Below are 19,406 nucleotides of genomic sequence, written 5' to 3' on the forward strand. Positions count from 1 at the left end.
TTGAAAATTATGATACTAAACTTATGTCTTCTAGTTGGACAAGGAAGCACCATCTCCTAAACCTTACGATACAACCTCCATCGTACAAAACATAAAAAATCTCAATAAATTAATATAAAACAATATACAATCTACCATCCACGATGATTCCCAATACCCACAACTTAAGAACCTTAGACAAGCATACACAGTGCAACCAACTTCTTTTAAGTCACTATACATCCAGTTTTTCTATGGAAATTACAAGTGTACGAAAAAATAGACATCAAGAACGCAGTTGTACTTTATCTCTTGTCCAAGATTTTATATGAAACAAAAATGTTTTAACGCCATCCCGTTTTAAGCAATATAATAATTTTAATATAAAAAAAATATTGGAGCACTAAAGAAACATACAAAATTGGGCCAGGATATTAGTTGAATATATTTTGAATCAAGTTTGCCAAATTACATTTTTGATAATGCTATTCATTATAAATTTTAATACCATTAAATATCATATTTTGCAAACATTTACTCCTAATTCTGTAAATATAAATATTATACATTTTATTACTTTCTTTGGATATTGCAAGTGATTTTTATATAGGCACGACACTTAAAATCGCAGTGTACTTTTGATATTCAATTAAAATATCAATTAAGCATTAACACAAGTAAGCACATTGAGCTGACCCAAATAAATTGTGCCCATAAATGCGGCTTTTCTCGACACAAATTCTATGCCGCTTACTTTTTCATTAAAAAAAACAAAAGTCAAACGCTCGTCATGATGACAGTGACAGATGGCGGGCGGGGTTGGGGCGCGGGTGTAGGTGCGGGGCGCGGGGCGCGGGGAGCTCAGCACACGCAGCCGCCCTCGCCGCCCTCCTGCTCCGAGCCCATCGGCGACTGGGTCTGCAGGTCCACCGCTGTCACACGAGTGAAGGAAACCATGGCTAAATTGTCACAGAATGATAGAGCCAAAGTGCTTATTTTATACTTAAATATTGTCATTTCCTTCACTAAAAACGTGTTTTAAAAACCCCATTTTACGTAGTTGCAACAACCACAGCGCCTTAAAGCACGGTGCCTAGTTAATTTCTGCGTGTTGAATAGGCTAACCTCTCACCTGCTTTATTAATTAATTTATAAATCATTGCATACTTAAGATCAGCTCTCGTATCGAAAGAGACAGTATTATACTGCAGCCATCTCGGTCGCTGTGCGAGTAATTGCTATTGAAACAAGAAAAATCAAGTACTTTGAACTTATCCTACAATAAAAAATCAAGAATAGTGTTTTTAAAAATGTTTAATTCCAAATATTAGCGTGTCGTATTTACATAGTTTCATCATTCCGCACAAGCGAATCTCGACCTTATTGCGAGTGCATAGACGCCACAATCGAGTTCTCACGAGCGGTGCGTGCATCTTGACGCTGTATAAAACGCTAACCGTGAAAATTATGGACTCATAAATTTTCTCAATTGCTTCATAAAATAATCGCCATTAAAATTTTGTTACTGTTAGTCGAACAAAATAATTAATAAAGAAGTATTTTTTTGTTTGAGACGATAAATTAAAGTGGAATAAAAAAAAGAAATTTTCATTATTTTACCAAAGTCCATAATCTTCAAAAACATGACAAATACGGCATGATTGTTTTGGTCATCTAATAAATAATCAAAAATTAATAATTCATTATTACAAGACGTGATTTCAGATACAAAATGTCGGTCTTTAAATATAAAAAGCTGTTGGAATGACAACGACGCATAAAAATTAAACTTATAAATATTCAGTTTACTACAGAAACCTCTATAAAATAAATTATAATCTAAATTAAATAAATAATACTAATGTACATCGAGGCCGCGTTACGATGGTAGAGAAAAAATATATACAGTTACTTTCATTTTTAGTATTATCATTATTAATAGCGGCCTGCTTTACTTCTTGCCCGGTAAGAGCATTTGGCAAATGTTAAACAATAAAATAACTCGCTTTCTACAAAAAAAGCTCGAAAAGAACTCTAGAATTGAGTCTTGTATCTTGTCTAGTACTTAAATTCAATATTTTGAGCTGCGTCGCATAGCAAATGATTGTGAGCTCACCCTAATAAAAGGTGATCAAAAATACGACGCTTTTAAGCAAAAAACCATGTTATTTCACATTCTATAGACATTGCTATTTTTTGTGATAGCATATTTTCTATTGTGTCAACGGCCAAATTAATTAGTTTTGAGTAGTACATTAATAATTTCATTGCGTAAATAAACAATTTTCTCTTCTTTCATAAAGCCTTAACTGGGAAATAATATATTAATTTATACATCGCCTATAAATTGTAACAAAAGAGTAACTTTAGTTTCGCAATGGTCGCCTATTTTTCGAAAGTCACGAGTAACAAGCTGTCCCTCTCTTTTCGTTATAGGATGAAAGAGACAGATATTTAAATACCGCTTAATTATTTGTAACCAATCAGAAGCTCACAATAATGTGTGCGTGTAGTAAGTATTAAATGATTTGAGAATGTAGGGAATTGTAGTTGTGAGAGCAGGTAGCGAGTTAGGCTTCCGAACAAATAGCGTTTCTTAACGTTTCTCCATATTTTTGTGTTACGTGAATGTGTGCATAGATATAATATTGCCGCGAGGACTACGAATAATAAAAACTAAGGAAACGTAACTCCCATACTATTACCCGTTTAAATTTGGTTCCTTTCGAACTGTCATGTAACGTCAGCCTAATACCGCTCAAGGCCACCTAAATATTGCAAATGTATCTGAAATGTGTACTTACCTAAAGGTACAATTCTGTGCATCGCGACAGTCGTAAGACGCGCGCGGCCGTGTAATATTATAACTTTGACAGACGCGCGCAGCCGACGACAGTCGTAGGCCGCGCGCGTTTTACGACTATCGGGATGCACGGAATTGTACCTTAAGGTACACATTTTTGACAAGTATTGTAGAGCATGTTTTTGACGGAGTTACTTTTCCTTAGATTTTATTATTCGTAGCGCGAGGAAAGTCTACTGTCTGGTCACTGTCACATCTAATCTGAACACACTTTTATATTTTGTAACATTCAGTGATATTCATGACAGTTTTTTAATGAAAAAACGATAATCTCATTATTGTTGGCTCGTGAGCACAGCGTAAGCCTCAACGTATAGTGCCGCACAACACTTCTATAAAAATACTAAAAAGTATAATCTAAAATCACATTGAAAGACGCTAAACATATTTCATAAGACTTTAATAGCTCCAAACACTCAAAACAAAATCGAAACTATAGTTTCCATATTACATTAATGTTATTTTCATTTAATGTTGGCAATAAAAAGTTTGTAATATAAACTCATAGTCAATAAAAAATTACAGTTTTATTTTTGGAGCTATAACTTTGTTGAAAATAATTCTAATTCTCATAGAAAAATAATTTAATTTTTTAAAAGTTACGCGGACACAAACATAGTACTTAGAAGATGATATTTCATAAGATTATTAGAGTTGCTAGCTGCATCCTAAAAATAGCTACGTTTGTAGGAATTACTGGCAAACCGAACAAAAAAACAGAATTGGAGGTTGTCTGACAACCTCAGCGTGACGTAGTATAACAGAGTTGCCAACCGTAAAATATAATACAAAGTGTATGAGAAGCAAAAACATTCATACGGTTGGCAACCCTGTGTAAATATACATGGCAGGTTTGCCAACCGTACAATTATTCTACCCGAAGTTTGGGAATAAAAAATCATACAGACATCAACCCTGTGGTAAAGAACATGACAAAATAGTCTTAAACTTTATCATAGCGATGATGGGTTGCAAACTGCAAGCACTTCCCAAAACTCGGGAAAATCGTACCGTTGGTAATCCTGTACAAAGCAACATCGGTACGATTGTTTTAACACAACTATCATAGGGTTGCCAACTACACAATTTTGGTAAAATCGTAAAGTTGGCAACACTGCTTTAAACTAATCCTGTAGTGGTCTAGCAGGCGCAGTTGCTGTCCGGCTCCTTGTTGTCACCCGGCGCCTGTCTCAGTATTACCTCATGCACTGAACACATACCATTAAGGAAAATAAAAAAAACACTACAGAAAACACGCAATGAAACGAAACGTCTAGAAACAGTCGCATGCAAAAGGAAATAAGAGTAAGTACTTTCTAATCGATTTCATTATAAAATTTGTCGTGTTTGCCTGTTGCATCCTAGTGCTCAGACAACCGTAACTAAAGAATGAACTGATTTTGATTGTTCATCATTACGATTTCGCTTCATTTAATTTATTGAGTGTTGCTCATTTTTTTTACTATGACACTCTACTAGGTCGTACTAAGGTTCATACCGGTTCTAAATTCAGTTTCGGTTAAAGTCTAAGGTCCGAGCCGTTCCAGTATAAAATATATTATGACAGTAATAAACATTAACCTAAATCTATAATAGTCTACCAAAATCTACATTTACTTGTCTACCAAACACAAAACAACTAAAATCCAAATGTATAATTGTTTACCGAACATAATACAAAAAGGTTTATAAGCCAATAAATACATATTAAGCGTAGGAAGTATACACAAGAGGCGACAGTTAGTATTGTTAAGTTTACTTACAACACGTTAGCCGGTTATACCACCACCACACGACGAAACACAACGCGTGTCAACGACCCTTAACTGGCCACGGACGACGAAAAAACGCATAAACCGTCTTAACCTCTACATTCTCAGCTGTTAATACGAGCACAAACGTGTCCGCACAAGTGCGTGTATGCCGTATGGGCTGCGTGTACGTACGCGTGAAACACAGACATATATTTAAGTAGACCGTACGATCATCTAGCGCGATTTACTGCCGAACTCAGAATCGATAACTTTAAATAAAACTCGAATATTAAATACTTTACATAATATGTCAAAATTTTCATTTAATTACAAATGAAAATTTTGACATAAGCCCCATGCTTTATCTGTCAAACTCTTAATTACATATTAACAATAAAAGTCATTAATATACGTGACTGAGTGCAGCAGTTAGTGTTTATTTCACCAACCTATTACAGTTACTCTTTGACTATGATATTTCTTATTAAAATTCATTCTAATCGTAGCGATTTCAATCAAAAATCATTCGTCAAAAATGAAACTCTAATAGCGGCGTCTACTTGCATATCTATCTGCATAATTTTTAGCTTCATATACGTCATATACTTAATACGAATAAGACGCACTTACACCACCATAGGTTATTGCTAACCCCGCCAATCGTGTCTTCTCTTTCATAAGAGCGAGACAACATGATTCAGGGCTAACATTAACCCAGGCTAGCGCAAATGGTCTTGTGTCTATTGTATAAAGGATACTGTCTTCGGGGGGCTTGCTCTCGGCGGAGTCCATACCTGGCAGCGCCGCCGCCACCCGCCGGAACAACTGAAAATTACAACGGTATTGTTACTTTAGATCGTTCAGCAAAATAATTTGCCTAAAATTGTGGCTTAAGCAAAGTAAAGTAAATCGTAAGCTGTGAGATATATGATGATAAAGTAAATCGCACGCACGCGCTCGCTCGACAGAAATGTCTACGTCATCTAGCATTTTTTTTCCTGTTGAAACTAAGTTTTGCACCTAAAACCTGTACCGGTATTAACTCAATGTATGCTGGGGTCTATAGTCAGAACTCAGATTGTAAATGGCAGGCGACCGAGACATTCATAACATTCTGTCGACCGTGCACGCGGGCTCTTATTATGCGCGCACGCAGCTTCGTAAGCCACGCCCACTTATTATATCGATACGCCTATTGCACATGCGTTAGGCTTCAAACTTTAAAGTAGTCTCGTAAAAGCATTGTTTATTATTGTCAATGTCGGTATGAGCAGGCGACAGGCGTCCCTTTCATTTTCGCACGTCTGATTAGTGATTTCTCTGTGGTACAGTGCGGCGAATGTCAACATCGAATCACAACAAAGTAGACCACGAGGAATTATTCCACATTAATGTGGAAGAATCGTTCTTCTGTACATTTTGAGCGGCACAACATAAATAATGTAAACGACTCTTTTCCCTTATGTAGAGTTCACTGTAACTTTCAGTAGCAGTATTGAAAGAGTTACATTTGACTTGTGCTTCTGTGAGAAATGCCACAACGGCATGAATTTGCCCATGCAATAAAAGTTACTCGTTCAGTGCTGCTATTGTGGGAATATGCGTGGCGGCCGCAAACAAAGATCTTCCGACCGAGCGAGGTGGTATGCTCGGTTAGGACTCGGGCCGAAGCCCACGTGATTGATTTCAGCTGTCACACCACGCACTCAGAGAACTTCTATAGCGCGATACATGATTGTGGCGCTAATTGTGGGTGCCGCCACACTACTTTCTGATAATAATGTAGATAGCGGACCTACGTAATTTGGTTGCATTACCCATCCGACACGTCCCAATTCCCAACTACCACTAAATTGACATAATTCAACCAAACGACGTAGGTCCGTCGACTGCCTATGAATCAATTTGTTCGGTACCTGTTTAACATTATACCCAGCCTTGGCGCTGGTCTCTATGAACATGACGTTGAGCTCCTTGGCCTTGCGGTCGCCGTCCTCGGTGGACACCTGCCGCTTGTCGGACAGGTCCGTCTTGTTGCCGACCAGCATTATGATCACGTCCGACCCGCGCTCCGTGCGCACGTCGTCGATCCATTTCGACGTCTGGTGGAACGAGTTCGCGTCTGAAATGTGATGGATATGGGTTAAATATTGTCAGATTAGAATTTGTGTTATCTGGGTTAGAGCGCTTACAGACGAACAGTACCGTCGACGGCAGTTGACGGCAGCCGTCGACGCGTGCCGTTCGTCTGTAAGAAGCCAAGTTAATCGTGAATAAAAATAGTACACGTGGGCCAAAGTTACAATACACCAGCGGGCCAACAGACGTTATCCCCCCTGACCATGAAGTTTAAATTTTCAAAAGCGGTTAGGTCCTCGGAATTCGGAACTAATTCTATAAGGAGGTGGAAGAATCGTGTGGCAAAATGTGATATGAATTTCCTTTGAATTTGGGAATAACGAAAGATATACTTTTATACTTTAATTTGGGAATAAAAAAGGCGATACATTTACTTTAGGTTGGGCCAAGTGGTATTTGTGCAAATTTTGCAAGAAAGTTTGACCGCAAAACAAATACTTACTTAATATAAGTAACAGATGTGTGTGTGTGTGTATTTCCAACTGATGTGAAATTCTACAAGTTCTTTCAGTAAAAAGTTCTCAGTCTGAAGCTGTTTACATATTATATTAAAAATTTCTCTGTTCATGAATATGAATGACGAATGCTCAATATCGGAGGCGGGATTCGCGCTACAAATACTTTTACTAAATCCTACAATAGATGTCAGAATTTTACATATGGACAAATATCAGCCCTAAAGTGAAACTTACTAAAGATGGAACTATTTAGGACAACACACAATTTAGGACCGTCAGTCATACACACGTATAGACAGACAAACAATCTTTAACAGCCTGCTTTCCGTCGAAGATAAATTGAAGTCGTGAAATACATCAACAAAGAAAGCCAGACAGATTTATAGGAGCCTTCTAATAAGACGGAGCTAGGAGGGGGAGGCGGGGGGAGAGACTCCAGGGACCGTGGATTTAGATAACGGCTAGATACAAAACCCGAGGCGGCGATCGCACGCCCGTGAGATAGATTCGTGCTCACCTGTTATAAATAACGTACAATTACAGTTGTTGCTACTGATGATACATGTAATGTAGCTGAGTAACTGTCATTTTTTTTTATGAAATAAGGGGGCAAACGAGCAGACGGGTCGCCTGATGGAAAGCAACTACCGTCGCCCATGAACACTCGCAACATCAGAAGAGCTGCAGGTGCGTTGCCGGCCTTTTAAGCGTATTCCCTATACGCTCTTTTCTTGAAGGTTTGCAGGTCGTGTCATATAAAACAATGTAGTAGTAGCACTTGCTAGTTGCTACTATAAATGTAAGTATACTTCACAGTTACTTGGATGTGGGAGTCAAGGTGAGAGATCCATCAATTTTCAACAATTTCTGCTTGTATTTTAACTGACTTCCAAAAAAAGGAGCGGTTCTATGTTTGGCTTCGTAATACTTTCGTAACTCTTTGCATTTACAATTTTCTACGCTCCGTTCGGTTCTGTTTAGAACCGAATGGAGATGGATGGAAAAAACATGTGTCGGATTGTCAGATTCGTTACATTTGATTTCGCACTTAACACTTCAAATTTCAACTTTTATTTGAGACCAAAATTTTATTTTAGTTCTCTAACTTTTCCCTGATGGATTCCGGATTTCGTATCGATAATCACCGCCATTAGCTTCTCAATTTTAGCACAGAGATGAGGAGATCAAACTATGAGAGTGTCGGTAAAAGTTTTCCCACAGGTATGACGTCACGCTTGTTAACTCGTTAACATAACACCTCGTTAACAATTCAACAACGGTACGAGTCATTAACTACGTCGCATTACTTCGCTTATACTCGTTTAGCCGGGAGATTTTAGGGTTATTAAGTTGCGGAATACTAACTACACTGTTACAAGTCAAAGAAAGTGAGCATTTAGAACTTTTAGTTTTACCATTACATTAGGAAATTAGGATTTCAGAAATAAAGGTTCTTGGAAGCCTTTGGTTGCTGTTGAAAACAGTCATTAGTAATTTTTCTGAAATTTTATTAAAATACATCAGTTAAGGTACTTCTTTATTCATAATATTAGATTAAATAAGATGGCAATACTCTATTAGTTCGAGAGTGAAAGAAACAAGCCGGTATCCATTGAGATGTAGGTATCGCACTTTATTCTTTTTGATGAGAACTCTATTCCAAATGTCGCCTACAAACTTTTTATACCAATTCGATCCTATCACTATTATAGTCATAAGCTCATAACTCATAAGGTCCGTGTTACACCGGGTTTATTGCCGAGCCCACATAACATGACGTAATATAGTAGCGTTGACGTGTCTGAGGTCCACCGGTTTGGATGAGTCACGGTGACGTAATCTCACCACTTTCGTATACGTCATGACACGGTGTCAAGTGTGTCACTTTGACGCCTTCTCGACTCTTGCGCCTGTGGCCTATCACTAGGAGGCGAGTGAAAACCACATACATGACGACTGCGACTAAGAGTGAGCTGTACGTTTTGGAAAGGGGTATGAAGATTTTTATATGGAGCCTGGCCGACCTACTTTCCGCCATTGTGTTTTTCCGCGTTCACGAATATTTTTTTCAAAAATGGATAGCTAACATCAATACAAACAAAAAATAATCTCGGACAAAATCACGTAAAGGGTCACATTTCGAACATTTGAGCTGCCAAAGTTGCAATATCTTAAATTGGTAAAACTTTAGCAGCTCATATCTTCGAAATGTGACACCTTACGTGGTTTTGTCCAAGATTATTTTTGTTTGTATTGATGTTAGCTATCCATTTTTGAAAAAAATATTCGTGAACGCGAAAAAACACAATAGCAGTACGGTAGGTCGGCCAAAATCTTCGTACTCCTTTGGAAGGAAATTACGAAAGAGCATTTTTTTTTTATTATAAAATTGTGGCCGTCTATGGACTGTTCGTCCATATCCTTTTTTTGTTATTTTATTATTTAGATTTTTCGCACCAAGGATAATTGAAATAATATTATGAATTTTAATTAATTGTGGTCCATCACGCCATGGACACTTTTTTTTTTTTTTTTTAACATAAGTAATCTATATTTATATATATACTTAGTAGAATAGACTATAATATATTATACATATAATAAATAAATATATATTTATTGTTTTATAAATTACTAATAATAATAATATGTTTTGAACGGTGAGGTCCCAGTCGGTGTGGCGGCCAGTAGGTCCGACATTTTCCGATTTCCTTAGATTTTATGCTGCTCCACCCTTTGCCTTTAGATGTTGTGACATTGGCTTGGTGGAGAGGGGTCACTCAAGCTGGGTGGAGTTTCTAGGGTGTTAAAGAGATATCGTTCTGTGTCGAATCTACCCGCCATGTGGCTTAGGACTTTATCGTTCCTGTCTTTTATAGCCATTTTTATGTTATAATCTCTTATGTGTTCGGTTGACACCTCCGTGGCTCTTTTTATGAAGCTTGCCACAGCGTCTCCATCAGTGTCAGTGTAATAGACACAGGTGTTAGTGTGCCGGGATATGGCTACAACTGCATGAGGAACGCTGTCATGGATTGCCAGCTTTCGGGACTTGGTCTGTATGATGATCACCGAGGGACTCGTTAATCCCTGAGCTTCATGGATTGTGAGGACGCGAGAGTCCGTTCCCGATCCATAGCCTTACGAAAGAGTTTTGTCGGCAAAAAGCCTGTGGTCTAGTCTACATGAAAGTCCATCATAATCAATACAAGTTTCTGCAGGGCGTAAAAACTACGAAGTACGAACCCTTTTTGGAAAGATTATACCCAGCTTTTGGTTTTGGAACTTTTAGACAGGAGTTTCTGTTTATCCACTCAACAACTTTGTTAATGAAATAATGATTAGTTAGATGGTTAGTCAATCAAAAACGCTCGTGAATTAGATAAAGTCTTGTCCAAAAACCTCCGAACCGGGTCACTGCAATCAAAATGGCGAAACTGATCACATAATTTCATACGAATTTTGGCATTTTTATATAGTTTTGTGCCTCTATTCAAAGTTTGGAGTTTATGGCCGGTTTACATTATCCGAATCCAGTAATCCAATCCAGCGCTGGATTACTAGGATAATGTAAACGGGCACTGGAATGCAATTCAGTGCATTCCAATTTCCAGTGACCGTTAAGGTGACGCCGCGTTTTAAGTAAAAAAACGTGTTGGATACGTTTTAGATTGCTTGTTTTCCGGGTCGGCTTTTCATAGAAAACAAGAAATGGAACAGCAAGAAATGGAACGGCGTAAGCGACAAAATGGTTTTTGTCGCGTAATTTAAAAACCATAAATATGTTTCATATAAGCTATGAGCAAATTAAAGTGTATGCTTGAACCAATCTATGTACAAATTTTGGCAAAATTAGAATCCTTTTTTTACAGAAGTCTTTTTGATTGATTATTCTGTGTTATAAAAGTTGACCAATCGCGTTATGCTATGGGTAATTCAAAGACAAAGACATGATGAATACTGACAATGAACTTTAATTTCTTAGCTTCAGTCATTGCTGAGAAAAATCGATATCGCTACAGCCAAATTATCAAGGCGTCCCCTTAAATTACTGGATTGGAATAACGTAAACCCGCTATCAGAGAACTTTTGTTTTCCAATGCCCGCTAGTCGCTACATTACCACGTCTCGTGCACATATCGATCAGCAGTAAAAGCGTATGTAATTGTAAATAACACGACTACGTGTAACTTGGTCGGTCTATTGAGGACGTCGCGTCGCATCGGGACATAAAACCGACGTCCAGCCTGCGGGACGACACGAGTCATGTTACTATGTTGCTCTATCGCTTTTTAATTATATAGTTTTAAAGTTAGGATTCTAAATAGTTATAGGTGCAGACATGAAAGCAAAAATGTATATTCATAAATAAAAATGAATTTTAAATTTTGTTAGCCTCGCTAAAACTAAAGAAGGGCTTGAAAACGCTTAGTTTTGGCTGATTTTTTTAGTCTTGAAATAGTCCAGGGAGGGTTTCTATTAGGGGTTTACCTTCCTCTTAATATTTCAATAGGTTTGAATACACTTATTATAAAATATAGGTCCAAACTTCTACATTCAAAAGAGCAAATTTTCTTTGCCGCAAGCGCATCTAAAAAGCGTATTTAGGTGATCAAGAGTAGATTTAACAATCGCCAGAATATTCTGTTCAAAATATTACTACTTCTAGCACAGTTTATTCCTATTAGTCCGTTCATTCAAATCACAACATACTTTTGTTTCTTTATTGATATAAATTGATAGAGGGCGTAGAACTTAGGAGTAAGACTAGCTGATAATACAATCTAGATTTTCAAATAAGATTTTTGTGGGTCAATGTTTTCGGGGTCGACTCGTACATAAGCTCTAGCCTCTAGGTCAACAGGGACAGATTAGGTCCAAGCCCAAATGTTTACCTAGCTACGAGGTTACAATGGAATCTCGACCTTTCTCCATTCTCTTACAGTTCAGATTGCGTCTGCGCGAGAAAACGAATTTAATAAAGCAGTCTGAGGAATGTAGAATTGTGAAACGAAATCGCGACGTCAGACAAATAATGTACATTAGAAATTATTGCCAATGATAACTGTTCCACGGAGTGATCTTGACAATATCGTCTCTGATGTAGAGGTCAATGAACTGATTCGGCGAGAAGAACAAAGAGCCTCTTCTTACGTGAGCTGTTTGAATTACACCAATCATTATGATTTATGACTGAAAATCCTTATTTAATCTATATGAAACAGCACAGTAATTAATAATATGAAATTAAGAAATTTAAAAAAAAGATACATACAGGCTACAGCCGAACGTATTACCTCCTCCTTTTCGGAAGTCGGTCAAAAACAACTCCTGATTCATAGATTTGAAGCAGATAAAACCAAATTGTTCAGCACGGAGCAGGCTGATGATAATGAACTATAGCTAAGAACACTCTCGATAAAGTCAGCTTTCGACCAAAAAAAATCTAGATCAAAATCGATCCACCCGTTTATATGCTAGATGCTACGATACCACGGACAGATACACACAAACAGACAGACACGTCAAGCTTATAACATGCCTCTAGAAATATTACTTTTTTTAGATTAAGGGCCTGTTTCTCCGATTCCTGATAAGTGATGAATAGGCTATCCAACAATTAAATTGACAGATCAAGTATGGAGAATCTGTCAAAAAAGTTGTAAATAGCCTATTCGGCACTTTATCAGAAAGTGGTGAAACAGGCCATAAGTAAATTAATTTGTACTTTGTAGCGTAGCCTTTACTCGACTGTTTGCAAAGCCCAAAAACGAAGGTTGCATACAAATTTTTCATTCAGATATTTCAACGAAAACTTTACATAGAAATACAGAGTTGAGGCTAGCTGAAAAATAGAACGCCCGCCTACATTTTAAATAACTTACTCAATTCTAAAACTCTCGAGCCATTCTGAATTTATTTGAAGTTTTATAAGAATTGAATTTATAAACGGATTTTGCTTAATAAAATTTAGCCTTAAAATATTAGTTTACGAACAGTACACGTTTCGAGGTTGTATTAAATAGCTTTTTTTTTCGACCTACAATTGTTGCATTAGTCATAGTGCCTGGTAACGAAGCATGGACAACAACAATGGAGCCTGTAGGTCTGAGAAGCCTGTAGAGAAATCAAATAAAAAAGAGCCATACGCGTTTTAGATATTAATTATTATATTTTGTACCTACTTCGCGATCGTTGCGTGCGAAATGCATTCCAAATTCCAATAAATCAATTTCTTAAGTTCGTAAGAACCAGGAAATACTTTAATAATGGTCTGTAACGCGTAGTAAATAAGAGGCACACTGAAGAGTGGAGTGTGGAGGTCGTGACACACTTTCAGCTTCAGGCGCGGTGGCGTGCGATCACGGATTCCCAGAGCTAAAGTCCGGTTGCAGAACACGCTTATCGCTACTCCATACTTGTCTCTACTCGACCACGGTATACTCTACGGTAGAGTATACCGTGATCGAGTGGAATAGGTAGAGTCTCTACTCTCTACCACAGACCAGAATAGAAATGCGAAATACAGAAGGACTTCTTTTACCGATCCGTAATTTCATCTACTCCTCTGCTATTCTGTCGTAGAATAAAACGAATACTTTTCCAATGGGAATAAGTAAAAGAGTTCTTTTAACTGTACTTCAGCTGAGAACAACCTCGACAAAGTTACTTCTCAAGCATAAGGACTAAGTGTACCTACATCAAAATCAATGTTTCCAGATGTGTCCTAAACTCATAATTTAACCCATAATTTTTTTGTTGTTAAATTTTCAATGCAGTCTTGTTCTAACTTCTAAAGAAACTTCTAAAGAACATAACTGCATTCATAACTCAATATTACGTATTTTCTGTGGGTTACACGAATGCTTAACAGCGTCAACTTAAGGTGTACAATTCGGCGGACAGACGTACGTAATATAGAACTACACACCTCACACCTGTTATAACTTGTAGCTATGGCTGTCGCTGCTACCTAGGTAATCGATCAGTCCCAGTGTTTATATAACGCTTTTATAGCCTAGTTTATCGATGCTAAGTCGCTGTACCGTTGTAGTTTTCATATGGACCGATTAGTCGATAAGAAATAAATAAGACCATAAAATAACTCGTGTTTAAGTGGTTGTAAATGTTTGGGTTTTAACTTTTGCCTATATTGAGGACAGAAGAAGATCTGTTTCTCCTTCTATGACATTTCTTATTAGGAAGTCGATTTAAATAAAATAAAATAAATAAATATAATTTAATTAAACTTTTAAGTTTCCTCCTCCTAACTTCCAAGTCGAAACTCGAAAGCCTATCTCTACAATACTGGACCATAGAGAGGTTATGTGTGATACTATTCTGAAGGTAATAAACGCATGTCCTTCACCTGTCATTTTTGTGGTCAACCACAAACCCAGGCCACCTGATGTCAGACTCTTCTGGTCTGTTTCCTCTTAGTACTGAATTACTTTGATATACACAGTGGCGGGCGCAAGTAATACGTAGATTCCATTCCAGGCGGATAGGTGGGACCGTTGGGTTTTAGTGGGTAGCCCAGCCCAATGGGTGCTCCTCCGAAGTGCCCGGGGTATCCCACAATGCCAACAATCGGTTTATTTTAACATATCGTCGTGAGGGGCTCGTCTTCTAAGCTTTTTGAATGATGCATTTGGCTCTCCACCCATTAGGTTCTTATGGTATTTTTGCAAAGTAATCTTGTAGGGCGTTTTTATTTCCTCATTAACAGTCCATAATTTAAGTACTTACTTAAAAATTCTTCAAATACTCAAAAGCGTCCCCCGATTATGTATATGTAAGCGTCGACTTCATTGCGTAACTAATATCAGCACAACTTTTTCCGCGGCCGAGATATCGTAGCACTCATCGTTGACACACTTTAGATGCATTCATCAATTATTATTATCGTCGTTTTTATGCAACGAAATTTAAATGAGAGCCTATAAATAGTCGAAGATATTTCCTTATTTAGTTACTAGAATTTAATACATTTTATTTTACTGTTATAATTTATATGAAAGCGTATCGTTCAATCTGTAACCACATATTTACATTTATCAATAGAATTTTGGTTTACAGGGTGGACTTAGAATTAGTATCAATTTGGTATGAGAAAGTACAGTATAGTATAGTTTTTCACACGGAAAAATGTGCGGTCCCCGCGCGCTAAATGAATCTTTCAGTCTAAGCGATAAGTTGAGAATGGCGAAATATAGAGATAAGGGTCATAAAAATACGTGCGATAGCTCATTAGATTCGGGAAGACGTCTAGAAAAATGTATCGGAAGCGTGTATTAGCACACAAAAAATTGTGCGAACGAAATTGCGATTGACAGCTAGTACACTACAATTATGAATAGGCTTAGATTAGGAAGTATTTAGGTCCAGATAACTGTAAACCTTTGTTAGAGCTCATGTGAGAATGTGGTCTTGAGAAAGTTTCTTATAAGATGTGCATCTAGACGACTAGATCGAAATCTAACCGGTTTGTAACAGGTTGACATAATCAGACCATAACATCTTAAAATGACGTCATAATATACACTTTACATAATACTTTTAATACTAAATGTTGAGCTGGATTAATAGAATTTACATAAAAAATTATTATAATGAGTAGACTTTAAAACAAAAACTGCTGTTCCGAATAAAAGTTCTTAATCTATACTCTAAACTATTTACTGCATGCTAATCTTAGTACTTGTTGTCATTGTTTATTAAAAAGAGGATGCAGTATTTAAATTTGAGAGTTTGAGATTGGTGTTTCTTACCTATTTAGCTTTATTTCACAGACTTTTTAAAATGTATAACACTGACTACTTATCATGGTCACTTAAACCCATCAATCCCCAAACAGCAGCCGGCATAATAACAATTGAAAATATATTATGTCTGCGATAGCCACGATGGAGGCGTTAAGACATGGATAACTTTATATTTTTCTTTATGTCCTTAAATGAATATTTATTAACTTAACAAAATAAACTTACTTGTGATATCATAAACAACGACTGCAACAGTGGAGTCTCTGATGTATGAGGGGATGAGGGATCGGAAACGCTCCTGGCCGGCCGTGTCCCACAGCTGCAGCCGCACCGTGCGGTCCTCCAGGTACATTGTCTTCGATAGAAAGTCTATACCGATTGTTGCCTGTCGGAAAATAAATATTTATTTATTAAAATATCACAAACTTGGCATGATAATATATTTCTTTATTATAGGCATTAAGATAGCATTCTGACAGAGTCAAACTCGCCCACGAAGGGTTCCGTATTGTTATAGAGCGAAAGTAGAAAAATATGGGTTGGCCTGGAGGAAACAAGACACTATAAAAAAACAGAAAAATTTTGACAAAAAAATGCAACCCCCTGTGACCTCCCATTTTAATATACCAAACGATAGGGGACGCCAAGGGGAGCAAAAAAGCTCCGATATACTTTTCTCAAAAATCAACCCCTGTCGAAAGACAGGCAAAATGTGTGGCCCTCGTTAGTATGGAAAAAAACTTAAACCCCTATCTTGGTAAAGGTTTACAAACCTATCCCATTTTTTTCGGTTCAACAATTATAAGTCGACGGAGCCCCGCTAAGCAGGGCTCCTATTTCTGGGTGGTCACAAAAAAAAACCACGATTGCTATTAATTACTTACACTCACATTTAGGGTTGTATTTCGACAGGCGTTAATTTTTGAGAAAAGTTTATCCGAGCTTTTTCGCTTGCCTTGGCACCTTCTTTCAATTGGTGTATTAAAAAAGGGTGGTCGTCAGGGGTTGAATTTTTATTTTAGTAGCCCTCAATAAATATTGGGGGCTACTAAAATAAAAAGACACAGGAGACAGACAGACAGACGGACAAACAGATACACTGACAGACAGATGGACAGACATTGAAGTCTCAGTAATAGGGTTTTACCCTTAGAGTACGGAACCCTAAAAAGCACAATACAAAGCTTACAGCCTACAGGATGTAGTAGCTTTTTTTCTATAAACTTTTTTGTTTTAAAATAAATACAACCGATAAAATACAATAATTAAAAACAGCATTTAGTTGAAACTAAAGTTTTTTTTTCCTTCAAATTTTTAATGAGGCTTAAAAATGCACTTGGCAGTAAAACTAAAGTATTAAAATAAATTAAGATAGCAATTTTATAGACAGCCTAAATGCTTATATTGATTTCTTATCTTTGCACAATTATTGCTCATCATAAATTATTTACTGATATTATCAGTTCAGTGAAAAGTATTCTTAATTTAATTACTTTTTATTGAATAAAACAACTACAAGAAAGACTTTGTTATAAAAACCCTGTGTTTTATTCATAGCTTTGTTATTTAAATAAAAAAATACAGTTGCATTGAGTTGTTTAATAACCCTGTATTGTTTCAATGACTTTGGTGAAACATTTTAAAGACATGAGTCATATTTCATTGGACTGAAATAAAATATTTATTACAAGGATCTTGTTTATTTTTCCAAAAGTAAAATTAAATATTAAAGCATCATGAAATTGGAAGCAAAATAGATAAACAAAAAAAACATTGTTTAGAGTTGATCAGCGTTTTGTTAAAAACAGAAATGTGACTTTGAAAGAAACAATATAAAAACAAATTCTAGTAAAAATGTAGGCATTTTTTTGTACTTTCAAGTGTATTTTTAGTACTTACAGAATATATACAACAAGCTAAAGTTAACTATCCACAAAATTCTATAGATATTTGATACCCTATGAAAGTAAGTGCACAGTTAATTATTGCGTGATATATAGGATGATTTGGCACACATTCTCACCTGATAAGTGTTGTCGAAACTGTCGTACATAAACCGTGTGATGAGCGATGTCTTTCCCACTGAAAATCATGAGCACAGGGTCAATGGCTGGTAATTACTCCGGCCGTACAATGCGTGAACTAATAGTAGGGAGATGATCGCAAAACAAAAGGCATGAAAGCCCCGGAGCAATCGACTCGCAGACGATCGGTACATCGAGTAACCTACATTCCAAAATCTGTGAGCGCTCCATTGTTGCGCTGTCCATCAGATTTGCACTCAAAGGAGTACCTTAAACCCTAGCCCGATGTAGGTCAGTAATTCAATAATGTCTACGATCTATATACGTGTCGTAAACTCAAAAACTATGTATTAAAAATGTACAACGATGGCTCGGACGTCCACGACTCACCGCTCTGTTCGCCGAGGAAAACCAACTTAAATTTGCGCAAGGGATTACCGAATTCCCCAGACGTCGACATTTTATAAAACTATAATTATTTAGTAAGCTTATAAATAATTTCACAGTAATTCTTATCACAGAAAACTATATGAACAATGACAATGACAGGCCACTCCTGCGGCATACGAGCGCAGCGCCGCCACGTTACTAAACTAAAACGTCAAACGAGATGAGAAATTGACAGATGGTGCACAGATGATAAAAAACTGCACAGAGTGCAATAAATAGATTATCAATAGACTAAAGACCATCATTCTCCAGTTGCCATAATCCAAATCCAAATGCTATAATCCAATTCCAAACTCCAGTGCTATGTAATGCAGTGGTACTCAACCTTTTTTTCATACGGGCCACAAATACGTTTGGTTCTTCTTTAAGGGTAAAAATGACGTTCTTAAAAATTTGCTATTTAAAACTTTCACGACTTTGCTCTATTTTGCCATTAGGCGTAAATTTCAAAATGGTTTAACTTCCCGGGAGCCATCGATAAGGTCCCGGTGGACCACAGGTTGAGTATAGCTGTACTAATGCCTTGATTACACCTACGGCCTACAGAGTAGAATCCATACAAAACATCAGAGTGCTGGGCCGAGAGCACTGTCTCGCCACAGCTCTACTAGGTAGGTGTGGTCAAGACGTAAAAAACTTGGTAGAATTAGGATTTCTGATTAACGAATGTAACAATATGTTTTCTCTGAGCTGTTTCTATCAGGCGATCAAATTTCAGATGTTATTCCTATGAACAATAAAAATGTTATTCAAATGAAAAAATTAAGCACTAACTCTTTTACCTTACCTACCTGTTATAAACTAGAGTAATATAATACCACAAATTATTTTTAAATCATTTTATTTCATGTAGGTATACATCATATTTTATGAGAGATTTAACAATCAGAATTTGATCAGAATATACATAATTTTGTACACATTAGTTTGTATAGTCTATTTAGGTTATATATATATATATATATATATATATA

General features: G+C 36.8%; 1 protein-coding gene across 2 annotated transcripts; it reads right to left on the reverse strand.

Moving 5' to 3' along the window:
• Window positions 1-513: 513 nt before the first annotated feature.
• On the reverse strand, window positions 514-18,563 carry LOC121730563 (ras-related protein Rab6). Of its 2 annotated transcripts, none has more exons than XM_042119667.1 (6): window positions 18,373-18,563; window positions 17,982-18,040; window positions 16,184-16,343; window positions 6,513-6,718; window positions 5,355-5,421; window positions 514-911 (listed from the first exon to the last, which is right to left on the reverse strand). In XM_042119667.1, exons 1-6 carry the CDS (start codon window positions 18,440-18,442, stop codon window positions 841-843), a joined length of 633 nt encoding a protein of 210 aa, XP_041975601.1. In that variant the 5' UTR covers window positions 18,443-18,563; the 3' UTR covers window positions 514-840. The 2 variants fall into 2 exon arrangements, with proteins under 2 accessions (XP_041975601.1, XP_041975602.1); XM_042119668.1 differs by lacking the exon at window positions 514-911 and adding an exon at window positions 3,098-4,050.
• Between the last annotated feature and the right edge of the window lie 843 nt (window positions 18,564-19,406).

The sequence above is a fragment of the Aricia agestis genome, chromosome 9 (genome assembly GCF_905147365.1).
Source record: "Aricia agestis chromosome 9, ilAriAges1.1, whole genome shotgun sequence".
NCBI lineage: Eukaryota > Metazoa > Arthropoda > Insecta > Lepidoptera > Lycaenidae > Aricia > Aricia agestis.

What these genes read in the sequence shown, in the direction of transcription:
- LOC121730563 (XM_042119667.1), bottom strand. Translation starts at nt 18,442, where the DNA reads ATGTCGACGTCTGGGGAATTCGGTAATCCCTTGCGCAAATTTAAGTTG. An exon ending in CGTTGTTTATGATATCACAA is followed by an intron (nt 6,719 to 16,183) that starts GTAAGTTTATTT and finishes ATCACATTTCAG; the next exon opens with ACGCGAACTCGTTCCACCAG. An exon ending in CTGGGTATAATGTTAAACAG is followed by an intron (nt 5,422 to 6,512) that starts GTACCGAACAAA and finishes TGTAATTTTCAG; the next exon opens with TTGTTCCGGCGGGTGGCGGC.